This window comes from Hoplias malabaricus, chromosome 6 (genome assembly GCF_029633855.1).
Source record: "Hoplias malabaricus isolate fHopMal1 chromosome 6, fHopMal1.hap1, whole genome shotgun sequence".
NCBI lineage: Eukaryota > Metazoa > Chordata > Actinopteri > Characiformes > Erythrinidae > Hoplias > Hoplias malabaricus.
This window is the reverse complement of record NC_089805.1, coordinates 51,566,920-51,583,995: the sequence shown is the minus strand read 5'-3', so window position 1 is coordinate 51,583,995 and position 17,076 is coordinate 51,566,920. Positions and strand designations below refer to the sequence as shown.

General features: G+C 39.3%; 1 protein-coding gene across 1 annotated transcript in view; it reads left to right on the top strand.

Moving 5' to 3' along the window:
* The window catches only part of LOC136699842 (butyrophilin subfamily 3 member A1-like), a 45,097-nt gene extending 29,944 nt beyond the window's left edge, over positions 1–15,153 (top strand). Inside the window, exons 8-12 of the mRNA XM_066674870.1 lie at positions 11,412–11,585; positions 12,098–12,271; positions 12,874–13,035; positions 13,463–13,509; positions 14,410–15,153. Coding sequence (XP_066530967.1) covers positions 11,412–11,585; positions 12,098–12,271; positions 12,874–13,035; positions 13,463–13,509; positions 14,410–14,948 — 1,096 coding nt within the window. The 3' untranslated portion in view covers positions 14,949–15,153. The remainder of the gene's footprint in view (positions 1–11,411; positions 11,586–12,097; positions 12,272–12,873; positions 13,036–13,462; positions 13,510–14,409) is intronic.
* The last annotated feature ends 1,923 nt before the right edge of the window (positions 15,154–17,076 follow it).

Below are 17,076 nucleotides of genomic sequence, written 5' to 3'. Positions count from 1 at the left end.
GATGCATATTTGGGGCTCCTCATCCTGGCTGGCGTCTATAAGTCAAAGGATGAATTGACAGCCAGTCTTTCAAAAGTAATAAAATAGTGAAACATTAAAAAAGGTGTATTTTTATGCAAAACGAGTGTATTATCCTAATTGAACCATTACCTGTTAGAGGTAAGTAACACCACTGCACAAAATATTGATTGAATAATTAGTAATGGAGTTAGTAATGAAATATCCACACTGCTTGCTATGATTTTGTGGGTTTCAGACATCTTTTGGATAATTAAACATGCACCAGGTCAAACTGACCCAGGAACACCATTGCTTTTCCTGACAAATGAACATAACAGGGGGGTTAAAAAGGTTAACCACCACCCCTGTATTCAAGTCTAGAAGCCCTGCCCCCAATGTCCAAGTGTCAGCCAGGACAGCACCTCAACATCCAGAACCTTGAGGAACTCGGGGCATATCTCATCCACCCTCAGGGTCCTACCACCAAGGAGTTTTCTGAATACCGTGGCAAACTTGACCTGGGTCATAGTTGAGCCATTCCCGACGTCCCCTAAACTCTGCTTCCTCTGTAAAAATGTTGGTGGAAAAGTGCTTTACTCTCTCTGGGATTGCCACCACAACAGGCATCAACAAACTTACAGCCACAGATCCAGTCAGTCGCCTCAGCAATGGAGACACAGAGTGTTTGGGCCTGCCAGTTCTGTCCAGCTGATCCGACTCACCACTAGGTGGTGATCAGTGGACACCTCAGCCCCTAACTTTACCCGAGTTTCCAGAACATATGGCCACAGTTCTATATTTTGACTGTGGAATCAGTCATCGAATCAAAATGTATTTAAGGATACACATGCTCAAAATCTGTGTTTATTACAGAACGACTGTGATGAGCACAGAACTCCAATAACTGAACACCGCTCAGGTTCAGATCGGGGGCCGTTCCACTCAATCATGCCCCTGCATGTCTCACTGTCATTGCCCACATGAGCATTGAAGTCCCCCAGCAGAACAATGGGGTCACCAGGTTGTGTCTTGTCCAGCATTCCAAGGTCTAAGGTCTCCAAGGAGGCTGGGTACTCCAAACTGTTATTTCGTGCATAAGCACAAACAACGGTCAGAGCCAGTTCCCAATCCAAAGAAGCAGGTAAACTATTCTTTCATCCACTTAGGTAAATACCAAAATGCTCACACTCAGGCTCCTTTCTCATAGACAGGTTACAATACATGTTCCAAGAGGGAGTTTTTCTAACCGAGGATCAGAGCACGAGGGTCTCTGCTCTAGGCTGCCACCAGCACCCGAGCTATAAAGTGTCCATAGGTGTGAGTGTGTGAGAGAATATGTGGGTATCGCCCTATGAAGGACTGGCCACCCCTCCAGAGTGTGTTCCTGTCTTGTGCCCAGGTGTGCCCCAAACAATGAATGAATAAATGAATGAATGTGTTTATGTTTTTGTGTTATTTGTACCTAATCTTAGGTATCTTCTATTTATACGGTTCTGTAAACTGAACATTAGAACAATGGAGACAACTAGGGACAACAGAGCTAAACCACAACGAGAATCTAAATACACCACAATCACATACACCAAAGAAACACAGGCAAAAGAACAGGGATCAGCTCTGGATCATCAGTCACTGAGGAATTGTAAATTCATGTGTGGGAGAGCACAAGGAAGGGCAGAGGCAGAGACCAAAACTTAAACACAACACAGTTCAGTAGTGGAGTCTGTATTTATTCTTACAGACAACAAAGGGTGCTGTGCTGTAGATCAGTCTGAGCCTGAATACACTGTTTATAACTGATTATAACTGTTACAGTTCAGGATTGGAGTCTGTATTTACTCTTACAGACGATAGAGGGTGCTGTGCTGTAGATTAGTCTGAGTCTGAACACACTGTTTATAACTGAATATAACTTACAGTTCAGGAGTGGAGTCTGTGTTTACTCTTACAGACGATAGAGGGCGCTGTGCTGTAGATCAGTCTGAGTCTGAACACACTGTTTATAACTGATTATAACTATTACAGTTGAAGATTAAAATGTTCTTTTGGACCGTTCTCAAAGTAATTAAAATATAAAAATATCCAAAAGATCCAAAATACACCCTCCCTCTTCGGGGAGACGTCTTCGTTCTGGAAGAGTTGCAGAAACCAGTCGAGTGAAGTTCAAAGCAAATCAAAGTATTTATTTAACAATATTGGATTCAAGAGAACTAATACATGAAAACAGTCTGATGCCCTTCCCAAGTAAAGTTCTGACCTCTCCCCCCTCTGACTCCACAGTTATACCCCCTATGACGTGTACCCTTATGGTGGGGCGTTTCTGGCTGATTAACATATATTAATATGCATAATAAGACATGTTAGTACTCAGCTCTCTCGTGCCAGTTTCACATGCACCCGAGACCCCAAAAACATTCATTATTAGCGAGGGTGACAACGTACCTTTCCTTTCCCATGCCTTTTTCCCTAAAAAAAGATTTAATGATCTGGCTAATGGACTTCAGGGTCAAAATGGCCCTAAAGTTCAGCCCCCCCTGGCTAACACTTGTAATTTATATCAGCATGCTAAAAGCCTTAAAGTGCACATCTGTTCAATGTTAAATGTTTAAGAATTTAGAAAGGTGTAAATATCAGTGAGTCATCATGCCAGTCAGTGTGCAGGATCTAAACTGTTTACTACATGGGTAAATACTGGTTAATCATTCATATGAGTGCATATAAAATACAAGTTTTCATACAATGAATATGTAATTATACTTTCTAATTTTAACTAATCATCATTTAAGGATATTTGTCCACTAATACAAAGTAATAAAATTGTTTCCTACAACACAGTTCAGGAGCGGAGTCAGTATTTACTCTCACAGACGACAGAGGGTGCTGTGCTGTAGATCAGTCTGAGTCTGAACTTACTGTTTAAAACTGATTATAACTGTTACAGTTCAAGAGTGTAGTCTGCATTTACTCTTACAGACGATAGAGGGTGCTGTGCTGTAGATTAGATTAGATTAAACTTTATTGTCATTGTGCAAGTACAAGTACAGAGCCAATGAAATGTAGTTAGCATCTAACCAGAAGTGCAATGTATAACATTATTTACATAAAGTGCAGTTTTGATTATTTACATAAAGTGCAGTTGTGATATAACATTGTGATTATGGAAGTTAAAGTAACCATATATACATATTGAAATATAAAACATGTAAACAAAGTAACATTGTGTAGGTGATGCATTATGTACTGATGGATGAATGAAATACAATTTTACAGAAGGTGCAATGAAATGATTGTGCAATGTTTATTTAAAGTGCCTGAATAATGTTCATCCGGATAACAGCCTCAGGAAAAAAAACTTTTACGAAGCCTGTTAATGCGGGAACGGAGGCTTCTGTAATGTCTTCCAGATGGTAAAAGGCTGAAAAGTCCATGATTTGGGTGTGTGACATCCTTGACGATATTTCTTGCCCTGTCCAGGCACCGTTTATGGTAGATGTCCTCGATGGTAGGTAATTTGGTGCCTATGATGCGCTGTGCTATTTTTACCACCCACTGGAGAGCTTTGCAGTCTGCAACACAGCAACTGCCGTACCATACAGAGACGCAGTTGGTAAGTATGCTCTCGATGATACAGCGATAAAAGTTCACTAGTATCCTGAGAGACAAGTGAGCTTTCTTCAGACTCCGAAGAAAATAGAGGCGCTGCTGTGCCTTTTTGATGAGGATGGAGGAGTTCAAGGACCAGACGAGATCATTGGAAATTTGGAAACCAAGGAACTTGAAACTGGACACCTGATCAACTGCAGTTCCGTTGATGTAAATGGGGGCGTGAGCTTGATCCCTTGTCCATCTGAAGTCCATGATGATCTCCTTTATTTTGAGCGTGTTTAGTACCAGGTTATTGTTATGGCACCACAAGGACAGATGCTGTACTTCATCCCAGTAGGCCGTTTCATTATTGTCTGTAATCAAGCCTGTGGTGTCATCTGCAAATTTCACTATGGTGTACAGAATCGGGCTCAAAACACAACCTTGTGGAACGCCAGTGTTCAAGGTGATGGTTGATGAATGAAGGTTGCCTAATTTAACAAATTGGTGTCTGTTAGACAGGAAGTCTAAAATCCAGTAGCAGAGTGATGTGCTGATGCCCAGATGGTTGAGTTTGGATATCAGCATAGACGGAATCACTGTGTTGAATGCAGAACTAAAATCAATGAACAGCATTCTCACATATGAGTTTTGACAGTCCAGGTGGGTTAGTGCAGTGTGTAGTGCTGTTGAGATAGCATCCTCAGTGGATCTGTTGCTATGATAAGCAAACTGGTGTGGGTCCAGCGTAGCAGGCAGGCAGGATTTCAAGTGGGAAAGAACTAGTCTTTCAAAGCACTTGGAAATTATTGGGGTGAGTGCAACAGGTCAAAAGTCATTTAAGTCTGAAGCAGTAGAGTGCTTAGGCAGAGGCACAATGTTGGCAGACTTAAAGATGGATGGTAGAGCTGCCTGGGCAAGCGACACATTAAAGATGTGAGTGAAGACACCCATGAGTTCCACAGCACAAGCTCTTAGCACGCAGCCTGGTACACAATCAGGGCCAGCTGCCTTTCGTGCATTCACTTTGCTCAGCATGCGACTGATGTCTGAAGTGGAAAGTACAAGTAGGTTGTCGTCTGATGGAGGATCGTTTATTGAAGATATTTGTTGCCCTGGTTGAACCGAGCGTAGAAGTTTTTTAGCTCATCAGGGAGTGAAGCACTGTTATTGATCTGTTATTTGTCAGGGCCATGTCTCCACTTTTAGTCGTGGGCCTGATAAAGCCCCTGTTTCCACACTGAGGGACACTGGATCAGCTCAGTGGTGTATTTTAGCCAGTGATCTCAGAGTTAATAAAGACTGGCACCGCAGATGGCAACACTTGTTTGGAGCCCCATTGCGCTTTGCTTGTATTTTCTTGTTTGTTTCATTACAAGTGAACCAAACACTTTCACATACAGTGCAGAAAACCTGCTGGATATTCATAACATCATGCATTGCTCCTGATTTTTCATTCTCATTAGACAATGGGAAGGCACCCCTGAGAAAACCTATCCACTTGAGAGTTTTGTTCCAAAACTGCTTGCAAAACTCAGGAATCAGGTGCACAAAACCCTGAGCATTGGCAGAACTGATGGAGTTCTCATGGAAACTCATACACAATTCATGGAGCACAATCATCAGAGCTGGATATTTTGTTTGAAAGTTATAAGTTTTATGTTTGAGATTAATTTTTTGTGCAATTCTTTTTGGCACAAATCTGATTCTATATGATTACAGTTATTGTGGTCTGTGTGAAGGCATAGTTAAAGTTCTGGACAGGTGCACGTCAGGCTATGGCATAGGCTATAGTGTAGGATTTAGGTCGACGCATGGCCTATGGCATAGGCTTGATGCAGAAGCATAAATTGGACTTAATACACAGGAGACAGTGACCTCTGCTGGTTTGGAGGGGGAACACACTGGGTGTATGTGACAGCTGATATAACATTCATTCATTCATTATCTGTAACCGCTTATCCAATGCAGGGTCGTGGTGGGTCCAGAGCCCACCTGGAATCATTGGGCGCAAGGCTGGAATACACCCTGGAGGGGGCGCCAGTCCTTCACAGGGCAACACAGACACACACATTCACTCACACATACGGACACGAGTCGCCAACGTGTGTTTTTGGACTGTGGGAGGAAACCGGAGCACCCGGAGAAATCCCACGCGGACACGGGGAGAACACACCAACAGACAGTCACCCGGAGCGGGAATCGAACCCACAACCTCCAGGTCCCTGGAGCTGTGTGACTGCGACACTACCTGCTGCACCACCGTGCCGCCCTCTGACATAACATCTTTAATTATATTTTATCTTTGGCCATTTCTGCTGTGTTAATCTATGTCAAACTAATTAATAACATTCTATTAAAGGACTGGTAAACCAAGAGTGACACCAGAATCTTTTCACCCACAATGTGTTGATTAACCAAGAGCCTATTTTTAATTTATGGTACTTTTACACTAAATACTTAAGTGCATTTGAAGGTAAATACTTTTGCATTTTTAGCCAAGTGGAGATCTACAATGAGGACTTCTAATTTTATTGGAGTAATATTTTATTTTGAGTATTTGTTAACAAATTCACTAATTAATTAAAAGTACATAGTTTGTGTACTTTCATCCTGTTCTTCAGCGTCCCAACTTGGATTGGAATTGAGGTTGTACACTGGATGAGTGCCCCTGTGTGGTCAGTTGAGCTGAGAGAATGGACTGTCAATGTAGAAATAAAGAAGTGGTCATAATTTTATGGCTGAACAATGTACCAAATATTTAAAATTTAAATCACCCAAATTGCTGACCTATTACTTCTCCCAGCCCACCATAATATAGCAGGCTACAACAAGCCCTGTTGACGTCACTACATCCTCTCCCTGGAGGTATGCAGCCTGACCCTTCCTTCAGAGACTGTCTAATCCAGTCCAAACCGGAATTTAAAAACAAAAGTAGCAGGGCTGCTGTTTGTGAAGATCAGGAGCAGAGAGAAACAAAGGTAAACTTAATATTTTACTACTGACCTGATGTTTAAACGTGTGTGTGTGTGTGTGTTTGTGCATGTCTTTATATTTGTGAGGAACAGACGTATTAAATATAATTTAGTAATGAACTACATTAATCTTTATTTGTTTGGAAGTTCCACACAAGCAACAAAAATAGCAAGAGCACCTGTGCATGTGTGTGTGTGTGTCTTCATATATTTGTGTCCTCAAGTATAGGAGTATCTCACATTTTATGGTAATGTCAGGATAATTTTTCATGTAATGATTTTTTTACTTTACTTTTTTGTACTTTAATGTGAACACTGAAAGTTTCTAAAAATAAATGATGTATGTTTGTTTAGTGAGGTTAAGTTTAGAGTTAAGTAGGAAATGTATTAGTAAACCACATTTAAAATCAGTGCTGTACATAAAAGGACAATACAAACACACAGCACATTGACTTTAAGACAAAAACAAAGACCAACTCAATCAAAGAGAAGAGTTGAAAGCTAAGCCATATAAAGTAGGAACAAAATGCAGACCTAACATACAAGGAAAGGCTGCTAGTCTATTAAAATGATATTAGTCCATTAAAACCCCAATTAACTCTCATCTACATTAAAATGTGAGACATTAGTCCATTAAAACCCCAATAAACACTCCTCTACACTAGAATAGGAGATATCAGTCCATAAAAAACCCAATAAACATTAATCTACATTAAAACAGGAGATATTAGTCCATTAAAACCCCAATTAACTCTCATCTACACTAAAAGAAGGACTAATGTCTCATTAAAACCCCAATAAACACTCATCTATACTAAAACAGTGGATTTTAGTCCATAAAATAACCCAATAAATACTCATCTACACTAAAACAGGAGATATTAGACCATAAAAACCTCAATTAACATTCATCTACATTAAAACAGGAGATATTAGTCCATTAAATCCCCAATTAACTCTCATCTACACTAAAAGAAGGACTAATGTCTCATTAAAACCCCAATAAACACTCATCTATACTAAAACAGTGGATTTTAGTCCATAAAATCCCCAATAAACACTCATCTACACTAAAACAGGATATATTAGTCCATAAAATAACCGAATACACATTAATCTACATTAAAACAGGACATATTAGTCCATTAAAACCCCAATTAACTCTCATCTACACTAAAACAGGAGATATTAGTCCCTTAAAACCCCAATAAACATTAATCTACACTAAAACAGGAGATAGTAGTCCATAAAAACACCAATAAACACTCATCTACACTAAAACAGGAGATTTTAGTCCATTAAAACCCCAATAAACACTCAGCTACACTAAAACAGGAGACATTAATCATAAAAACACCAATAAACACTCATCTACACTAAAACAGGAGATTAGTCCATAAAATAACCAAATAAACACTAATCTACACTAAAACAGGAGGTATTAGTCCATAAAATAACCCAATAAACATTAATCTACATTAAACATGAGTTATTAGTCCATTAAAACCCGACTTAACTCTCATCTACACTAAAACATGGACTAATGTCTCATTAAAACTCCATTAAACACTCATCTACACTAAAACAGGAGATATTAGTCCATTAAAACCCCAATAAACACTAATCTACACTACAACAGGAGATATTAGTCCATAAAAACCCCAATAAACACTCATCTACACTGAAACAGGAGATTTTAGTCCATAAAATAACCAAATAAACACTCATCTACAGTAAAAAAGGAGATATTAGTCCATTAAAACCCCAATAAACATTCATCTACACTAAAACAGGAGACATTAGTCCATAAAAGCCCAAATAAACACTTATCTACACTAAAGCAGGAGATATTAGTCCATAAACCCCCCAATAAACACTCATCTACATTAAAACAGGAGATATTAGTCCATAAAATAACCCAATAAACACTCATCTACACCAAAACAGGAGATATTAGTCCATTAAAACCCCAATAAACACTCATCTACACAAAAACAGGAGACATTAGTCCATAAAAACACCAATATACACTCATCTACACTAAAACAGGAGATATTAGTCCATAAAATAACCAAATAAACACTCATCTACACTAAAACAGGAGATATTAGTCCATTAAAACCCCAATAAACACTCATCTACACTAAAACAGGAGACATTAGTCCATAAAAACACCAATAAACACTCATCTACACTAAAACAGGAGATATTAGTCCATTAAAACCCCAATAAACATAAAACAGGACATGTTTGTGCCTGTAAGAGACTCCACATTATTTTACTGCATCCTCTTCCTGGCAGTCTGGAACCTGCCATTTCCCATGGAGTGCGTCCTGTCCAAACCAGATTTCACAAACTAAAATAAAAAGGGCTGCTATGTTTGAAGATCAGGAGCATAGGAAAAACCGATAAACTCAACATTTAGATATCTGTGTGTGTGTTGAGAGTGTGTTTGATGTGTTCTGTGTATATTTTTGATTGACTTATGGGAAAGTATAGCAAGGAATTTTATGATTTGGACTTTATTTTACAAAATTATTACTGTTTAATTAAAAATTACTAACACTGCAGTGACGCTGATGTGGTGGTGGTGTGTTAGTGTGGGCTGAGAATAATCAACCAACCAAAAAAAATACAAAAAAAAAAAACAGCATCCTGTGGGCACTGATGAAGGACTAGAGGATACTAACACAGCAACATTTGAGTTATTGTCTTTGACTTTACATCTAGAAATTGGACCAACAAGAGCGGTGTATCCAGTAGAGTGAACAGTGAGTGGACACAGCAGCACTGATATGTCTGATTCTCTTACACCTGTACAATACACACTAACAACACCACCACCATATCAGCGTCACTGCAGTGCTGACAATCATACATCACCCAAATAATACCTGCTCTGTGGGGGTCCAGATCACTGAAGAACAGCACAAAAGGTGGATAAAAAACTAAGCAGAAAAACAGATAGACTACAGCCTGTATCTGTAAATATCTTAAAAAGTGCAAGTGTATGGTCAGTTGAGCTGATAAAATGGACGAAAAATGTAGACACAAGAAGGTGCATTTAATGTTATGGCTAATCAGGGTGTGTGTGTGTGTGTATCTATTTATCTATCTACACATACACAAACATACTTAACATAATTAATTAAATAAATGAGGCATTTTTGAATGTCTGCCTTGAGTACAGACATTGGTTGATGTAAATCATCTCAAAAAATTGTATTAATTGAAATTAATATTAAACGACTACTAATATACATATCTGTAGGTACAGTTAACAAAGTCTGAGGTCATGGATTCAGTTTACAAAACAGGGAATATGGATTACAAATCAATGGCTACAGTTTATAAACTGAGAGATGGATAACTGTGGGGACATTTGGTAATGTTGTCTCAGGCCGGGATCCAACGGTGGAGAGTAGGTTTTAAATGGTGATGTGTAAACCCTGCAGAGTGCTTTTTGTTCTGACATGCATGATTTGGCCCATGTGTGGATGGATACAATTTTGCTAGCTGGGTATGAACCAAGATGTTGGGACACAGCCTTTTCTAAGATCTTAGATATAAATGTCAGGTTAGAAATAGACAAATCAGTTGCATCAAGATCTCTTAAAAGGGGACTAATTGTAACTGGTAGTAAATCTTTGAGTATTTTGAGGGAATTGCATTGTGTGCAAATTGTACAATTTAGTTGTACAATCTAGTTGTACAATTTTTTGTACAATTTAAATTGTACAAAGACTAGTTCTAGCTGTGGGAGTGGGTACAAATTTCCAGCCTTTCTTCTAAAACTACATTGTTTTATATCAGTCACATTTAGATGACAGCTAAGTCAGATTAAATATTGTGGGTTGAATTTGTTGTGTAATATTTTAGATTTTATTATTAAAAATTCCATAAAAACTTCACTAGTATTAAGGTACAGGTCATTGTACCGTGAGGTCGGTCCTATCCTTTTCATTTTAAGTGACGCCACATTATCTGAAATACAGTACCAGCCAAAGTTCGCACACATCCGCTAATTAGTGATTGTATAGAGCTGTGTACCAACCCCTACCCCTGCACAACCCCAGTTAAGGTCTCAAACACATTAAAAAGGGAGCAGTTCTACAAAATAACTCTCAATGAGGCCACAGCTTTTCACCAGGTGATGACCTCATGAAGCTGACTTAAAGAACAGCAAGAGTGTGCAAAGCTGTCATCAAAGAAGGGCTACTGTGAAGAGTCTAAAGTATAAAACAAATTCTGGTTTGTTTGACACTTTATCTGTTTACTACATATTCCCATAGTTTTAATGTCTTCCACATTAATTTACAATGTAGAAAAAAAAAGTAAAACCATTGAATGAGAAGACATTTGACTGATATTGTAGATGCAAAGGTATTTTCTAAATAATCAGTTAGTACATTTAGCTCCTTTGGGACTAATGGAGTGCAAACTGGGGTTGATAGTTTTTGGAGGTTTTCTATAAACTGTAGGGTGGTAGATGGTTTTATTTAGCTCTTTGTAGTGCAAGGGGATGTACATATATTATGACTAAGACGTAGCTCATATGAAATCTCGTTGAACTTCTGCCGGCTGGCTGTGGTTATTTCAAGGAAGGAAGGTTAAGAAGAGGTGTGAAAGGAGGGGTATGATATGATTGGTGGGAATGGGGGATGGGACTATGAGAGGGATAACAAAAGGTCACACAAAGATAAAAAAGACCATATAATTTATTTCAATTGGAACACACTGAAAGTGAATTTTAAGGTGTGGGAGAGAAAACACACACAAACAGACAGAGCACATACTACTGGACAGTCCATATGATTTCCTTCTGATATTCTCTCCCATATTGTTTTACAGATTAGTCATCTGTAATCTATCAGTGATGTCATGTGAGTATCTCCTGTCTGCTCTACAATCAGAGACCTGCTGTCTGAGAGAACTGGACCTCACTCACAATGGCCTGCAGGATTCAGGAGTGGAGAAACTCTGTGATGCACTGAACAGTTCACACTGTAAACTAGAGATCCTCAGGTTAGCTTTCTAGGAATTAATTACATGTTTAAAACTAACACCTGAGAACACATTGTAAGGTAATCGTCAAAGACTACTGTGTGATTTAAGCTGCATTACAGATAAAGTTTTAGGACATTCACTCATACAACCACACATTTCTTTTACTTATGTTATATAAAATGATATTGAATGCGAAGGAACAAAATTACTTAAATTATTATTTTCGATAAACTTGTAATGATAAAGTTTAAGTATTATTTTTTAAATTATGCAAAACTGTTATATTACACTGAATAAGACAAAAATAATTAAATTATCATTAATTTCTTATTTTCCATGAAGTTATAAGAAAATAAATAAGTTTCATTTCAGTTTAGTAGGGTGACTAAGACTTTTAAGTGAAAAATAATCAAAAATGTAATCTACCCTATAGTGTCCCAGGCTTATTCTAATGTAAAAACCAGTGAGCCCTGGACATTAAAGGGCTAATTCTGTGTGGGTGTTCTGTAAAATATTTCCTCTGGTTTTAGACTAGCCTTGTGTGATTTGAGGGAAAATTCTTGTGAAAGTCTGGGTTCAGCTCTACAGTCAGAAAACTGCTCTCTGAGAGAACTGGACCTCAGTACCAATGACCTGCAGGATTCAGGAGTGCAGAAGCTCTCTGAAGGACTGAAGAGTCCACACTGTAAACTGGAGATTCTCCGGTAAACATTCATTTCTCAAAGGATCATGTTCAGCTGTTAATCTCAGTGCTTCTATGATATAAATTTTATTATCAAAACAGATTACTAATCCAGTGAACAGAGCCGTCTGTCACAAACAGCTGGTTTTACCGGGTTACTGAACTACTACACACCACTGATTTCCTGTGTTCTTTATGTTCTTCCTGTATTTTAAAAGACTTTACTTTATCTCTAGACATTACCTTTAGATTTAATCATTACATATAATGACAAAATTGTTTTTATTTGAGATAAATTTATACCAGTGAAACAAGTGCAGAGTTCTATGCAGAAAGCTTTAATTTCATTCCAGTGTTGTGTTTGTAACTAGAACATATTTTTTTATTAGGATCTAAATTTAATTACTATTTTTGTGTGTAATGTTTTGTTGTCTTTGTACAAATGTATATTTTTATTTATATTTTATTCTTGTTTATGTATAATTTTAACAAAAGTGAATGTAATTAATGTAATGTAAACATATTGTTAACAATCAGGAATATGTCACAAAATGAGTTTCATTTACGAGATGACATATGTGTAGTTGTGTTTGGTGAATCTTCTTTCACTACATTCTTCTCTAGATTATCTGGTTGTTTAATAACTATGGAAGGCTGTTCTTCTCTGGCTTCAGCTCTGAAATCAAACCCCATCTACCTGAGAGAATTGGATCTGACCTACAATCACCCAGGAGAGTCTGGAGAGAAACTGCTCATTGATACACACTGCAGTCTACAGACTCTCAGGTATGAAGAGAGAAAGACAGAGAGAGAGAGAGAGAGAGAGAGAGAGAGAGAGAATCAGATTATGTAAAGAATTGACAGAATAATGCTGAGAGAATACACCTGAGAGTCTCTTACTCTCCAGTATGTTTTTCCAGGTAAAAATATAAAAGCCCTGAGTGCATCTGTGCCACTGATCACCTGTGTCCAGGCCAAAGTCATCCACCTCTCTCCTCCAACACATTTTCAGCAACGTTGTCACTCTCAGCAGTCCCTTCCCACGCCTTTTTCCTTTTACTAATGTCTCCTCTAAAAGCTCTTTGAGAATAAAGGGGACATTAGTATGACCTACTTCCTCCATCTGGACAAAGACCAGCACAAACTCATCAGGACAGATATATTACTTTGGTGTCATCACACTCTGTCCTCTGTGTGTGTGTGTGTGTTTCAGGATGGAGAATTCAGGGCAGAAGTGGATCAAATCCAGTCTGACAAAATGTAAGTATCATGCTCTCCCTCTGTCTTCCACATTCTCTTTTACTTTACCATTTGTTTCCTCTCTCTCCCTTTCTGTCTTTTTACTTCTCTATCTATCAATCTATCATTATTTTTGTCTCTCCCTTAACCTCCCTCCACCTCATTGTCTCTCTTTAACTGAATATGTTCATCATCTTTCATCATCGACATATGAACCTGCGGTCATATAGGCTCCTATATAGTGGGGTACCTTCTGTCATCCTCCTAAAGTGACATGTATAAACCAGAGGTTAGATCCATTGTACTGAACTGTGCATTTCCTCGAAGAGCAACCAAATTCCTATCACACACACATGTTGTTATGTTGTCATGACAGTTTCTGGGTAGATGCCTAAGCACTCTTTTTCTGTATATTATCCAGGACCTGTTCAAACATTTTCATCATACGATTCAGCATGACAACAATTGGGCTGGAATGTTATTGAAACATCACCACAATAAGGTTGTCAAAGCTAGATATGTTATTGCTGCCTGCAGCTACTTATTGTCCATTCCGAAACATGTTACTCTCTGCCACACAAATCACAGCAGTATTACATCATAAATGTGATGCATCTGATACACCAGTGATAGATTTCACAATATTTTCACAATTTTAGCATGGTGCTAACTGGTGATGTGTTTCCAGAAGGGTTAGCATGCTGCTAGCTGGAGACACAAGTCTATCTTAGTCTCAGTTTTACTCTCTTTCTATCACAGTCTCTTTCTCACTCCCTCACTTTGTTCTCTCACCATTCTTCTCCCACTGTCTCCCTTATTGCTTCTCCCACTTTTCTGTTTCTTTCTCTCTCTCTATATCACTCTCACCCTCTGTCTATCAATGATGGTGTGTTCTCTAATGTGTGTTTATTGTGTGTGTAGATGCATGTGATCTCACTCTGGATCCAAACACAGCACATACTACTCTCTCTCTGTCGGCGGGAAACAGGAAGGTGGACTGTGTGGAAGAGAATCTGCTGTATTCAGATCATCCAGAGAGATTTGACTATTGGGCTCAGGTTCTGAGTGTGGAGAGTTTCAGTGGACGCTGTTATTGGGAAGTGGAGTGGAGCGGGGGTGTTTATATCTCCGTGTCGTACAGAGGAATAAGGAGAAAAGGAGGCGGAGCTGAGTGTAGATTTGGACGCAATAAAAACTCCTGGAGTTTGATCTGCTCTGGGAACAGTTTCTCTCTGTTCCACAATAATCAGGAAACTAAGATCCCTGCCCCTCCCTTCCCCTCTAAGAAAGTGGGGGTGTATCTGGACTGGGAGGAGGGCACTCTGTCCTTCTACACCATCCCCCCCAACAAACACACACTCACACACTTACACACACTCACCGCCACATTCACTGAACCCCTGCACACTGGGTTCTGGGTTTGGGGTGGATCATCAGTGCAAGTGTGTGAGGTAGAGTAAACACTGGTCTGTGTGTGTAGTTCCTCTCCTCTTTTTCTTTCTCTACATTACTTTTTCCTATCACATTTTTAAAATATTTTTCTCTTCAGCACGTTTCCTTTTATCTCACTCTTTTCTCTCTCTCTATTCTCACATTTATCTCCCTGTCTTCTCTTTCCATTGTTCCATCTGTATTCTCACCTTTACATCATTTTCTTCCTCTGTCTCTGATTTTAATCTTTCTTTCTCCATTTCTCTCTCATACCTTTTTATACACCTCTTTCTCCTTTCATTCTCTCTCCATCTTGATTCCATTTTTTCCCTTTCTCCCTCTTCCCTTTTTCTCACATGTTCCATAATAATTACACATGAATTTCTGAAACATTGAAACAAATATTTTTTTAAATGTATTTTTAATTTACAAAAGATAAAAATAAATAAAACAATAAAAAAGAAAGTTCATTTTAAATCTCTCTGTTAAATTTATTTAAAAAATTAATTTTCTATTCTAAATTATAAAATGTATGTATGATAAGAGAGAATGTATTTAGATATATTCATCAACACCATTATCTACTACTCATCATGGTCTGGTTTGTGGGGGTAGTCCAAGTAAAGAAACCCAGACCTCCCACTCCCTAGCCACATCTGCCTCTAAGGGTGAGTCCAAACACCCTGCAGAGGAAGCTCATTTCGGCTGCTTTTACCATGTCATTATTTCAGTCATTACCAAAAGCAGATGACCATATGTAAGCATTGGGAAGTAGATTGTGTGGTAAATATTGAGTTATGAAACTGAAAATAGGGCGGCACGGTGGCTCAGCAGGTAGTGTCGCAGTCACACAGATCAAGGGACCTGAAGACTGTGGGTTCGATTCCCATTCCGGGTGACTGTCTGTGAGGACAGTTGTGTTGGTGTGTTCTCCCCGTGTCCGCATGAGTTTCCTCCGGGTGCTGCAGGTGTGCCCTGTGAAGGACTGGTGCTCCAGGGTGTATTCCCACCTTGCGCCCAATGATTCCAGGTAGGAATTGGATAAGCGGTTACAGATAATGAATAAATGAATGAATGGACTCAAAATAAGTTTGTGAGAAGGACCACACCCAGACTCCTCTCTTCTCACATTCTCGTGAAGAAATTCACACAGATGAAACGGTTTCCTGTTCACCACCAGCCCTACTGCTCCTCTTTCACCAATGATTTTGCATCTCAAGGGGGGTCCAGGTTCACTTTTCACTAGCAGAAGCCACCCAGAACCCTAGCCCAAGTCCTTCTGAGTTCCCCTTGCTTGCTCTGCTAACATCAGGCATGGTCCTCACTTTGCAAACAAGAACTTTTGTTTCATCTCAGCTCTCTTTTTAGCACAACGGACCCATAGACAGTCTGCAGTACTGCAGATGCTGCACCAATCCATTTGTAGTTTCATGTGTCCTCACCAATGAACAAGACCAGGTGCAGATGTTATGACTTTTGACATGAACCATTTGTGTCCTCATGAGAAGACTCCACCCACATTCAGTGGACACTCAATAGAAGAGGAGCAAAATATAAAAGATTCTCTGCATGGGAGTCCTACCAACATTACATTATGTCAGGCAGATCTTTACAAAAAGACCAGCTGAAACAAAAGGATGGCAGTCCAGGAGGCTCTGGAAGTCATCATTGATCATGACAGTGGGATAGGAGGATGTGTCTGAAGAGGAAGACTATCTTGAGTTCAATTTTGATTATAATAATTCTGATATTGGGGTTTCACGGTGGCACAGCAGGTAGTGTCTCTGTCACAGCTCCAGGGACCTGGAGGTTGTGTTTGAGTGCCACTCTAGGTGACTGTCTGTGAGTAGTGTGGTGTGTTCTCCCTGTATCGTCGTGGGTTTCCTCCGGGTGACTGTCTGTGAGGAGTGTGGTGTGTTCTCCCTGTGTCTGTGTGGGTTTCCTCCAGGTGACTGTCTATGAGGAGTGTTGTGTGTTCTCCCCGTGTCTGAGTGGGTTTCCTCCGGGTGACTGTCTGTGAGAAGTGTGGTGTGTTCTCCCTGTATCCTCTGGGTGCTTCGGTTTTCTCCCACAGTCCAAAAACACACTCAAGTGTCCATAGGTGTGAGTGAATGTGTGAGTGTGTGTGTCACCCTGGGAAGGACTGGCACCCCCTCA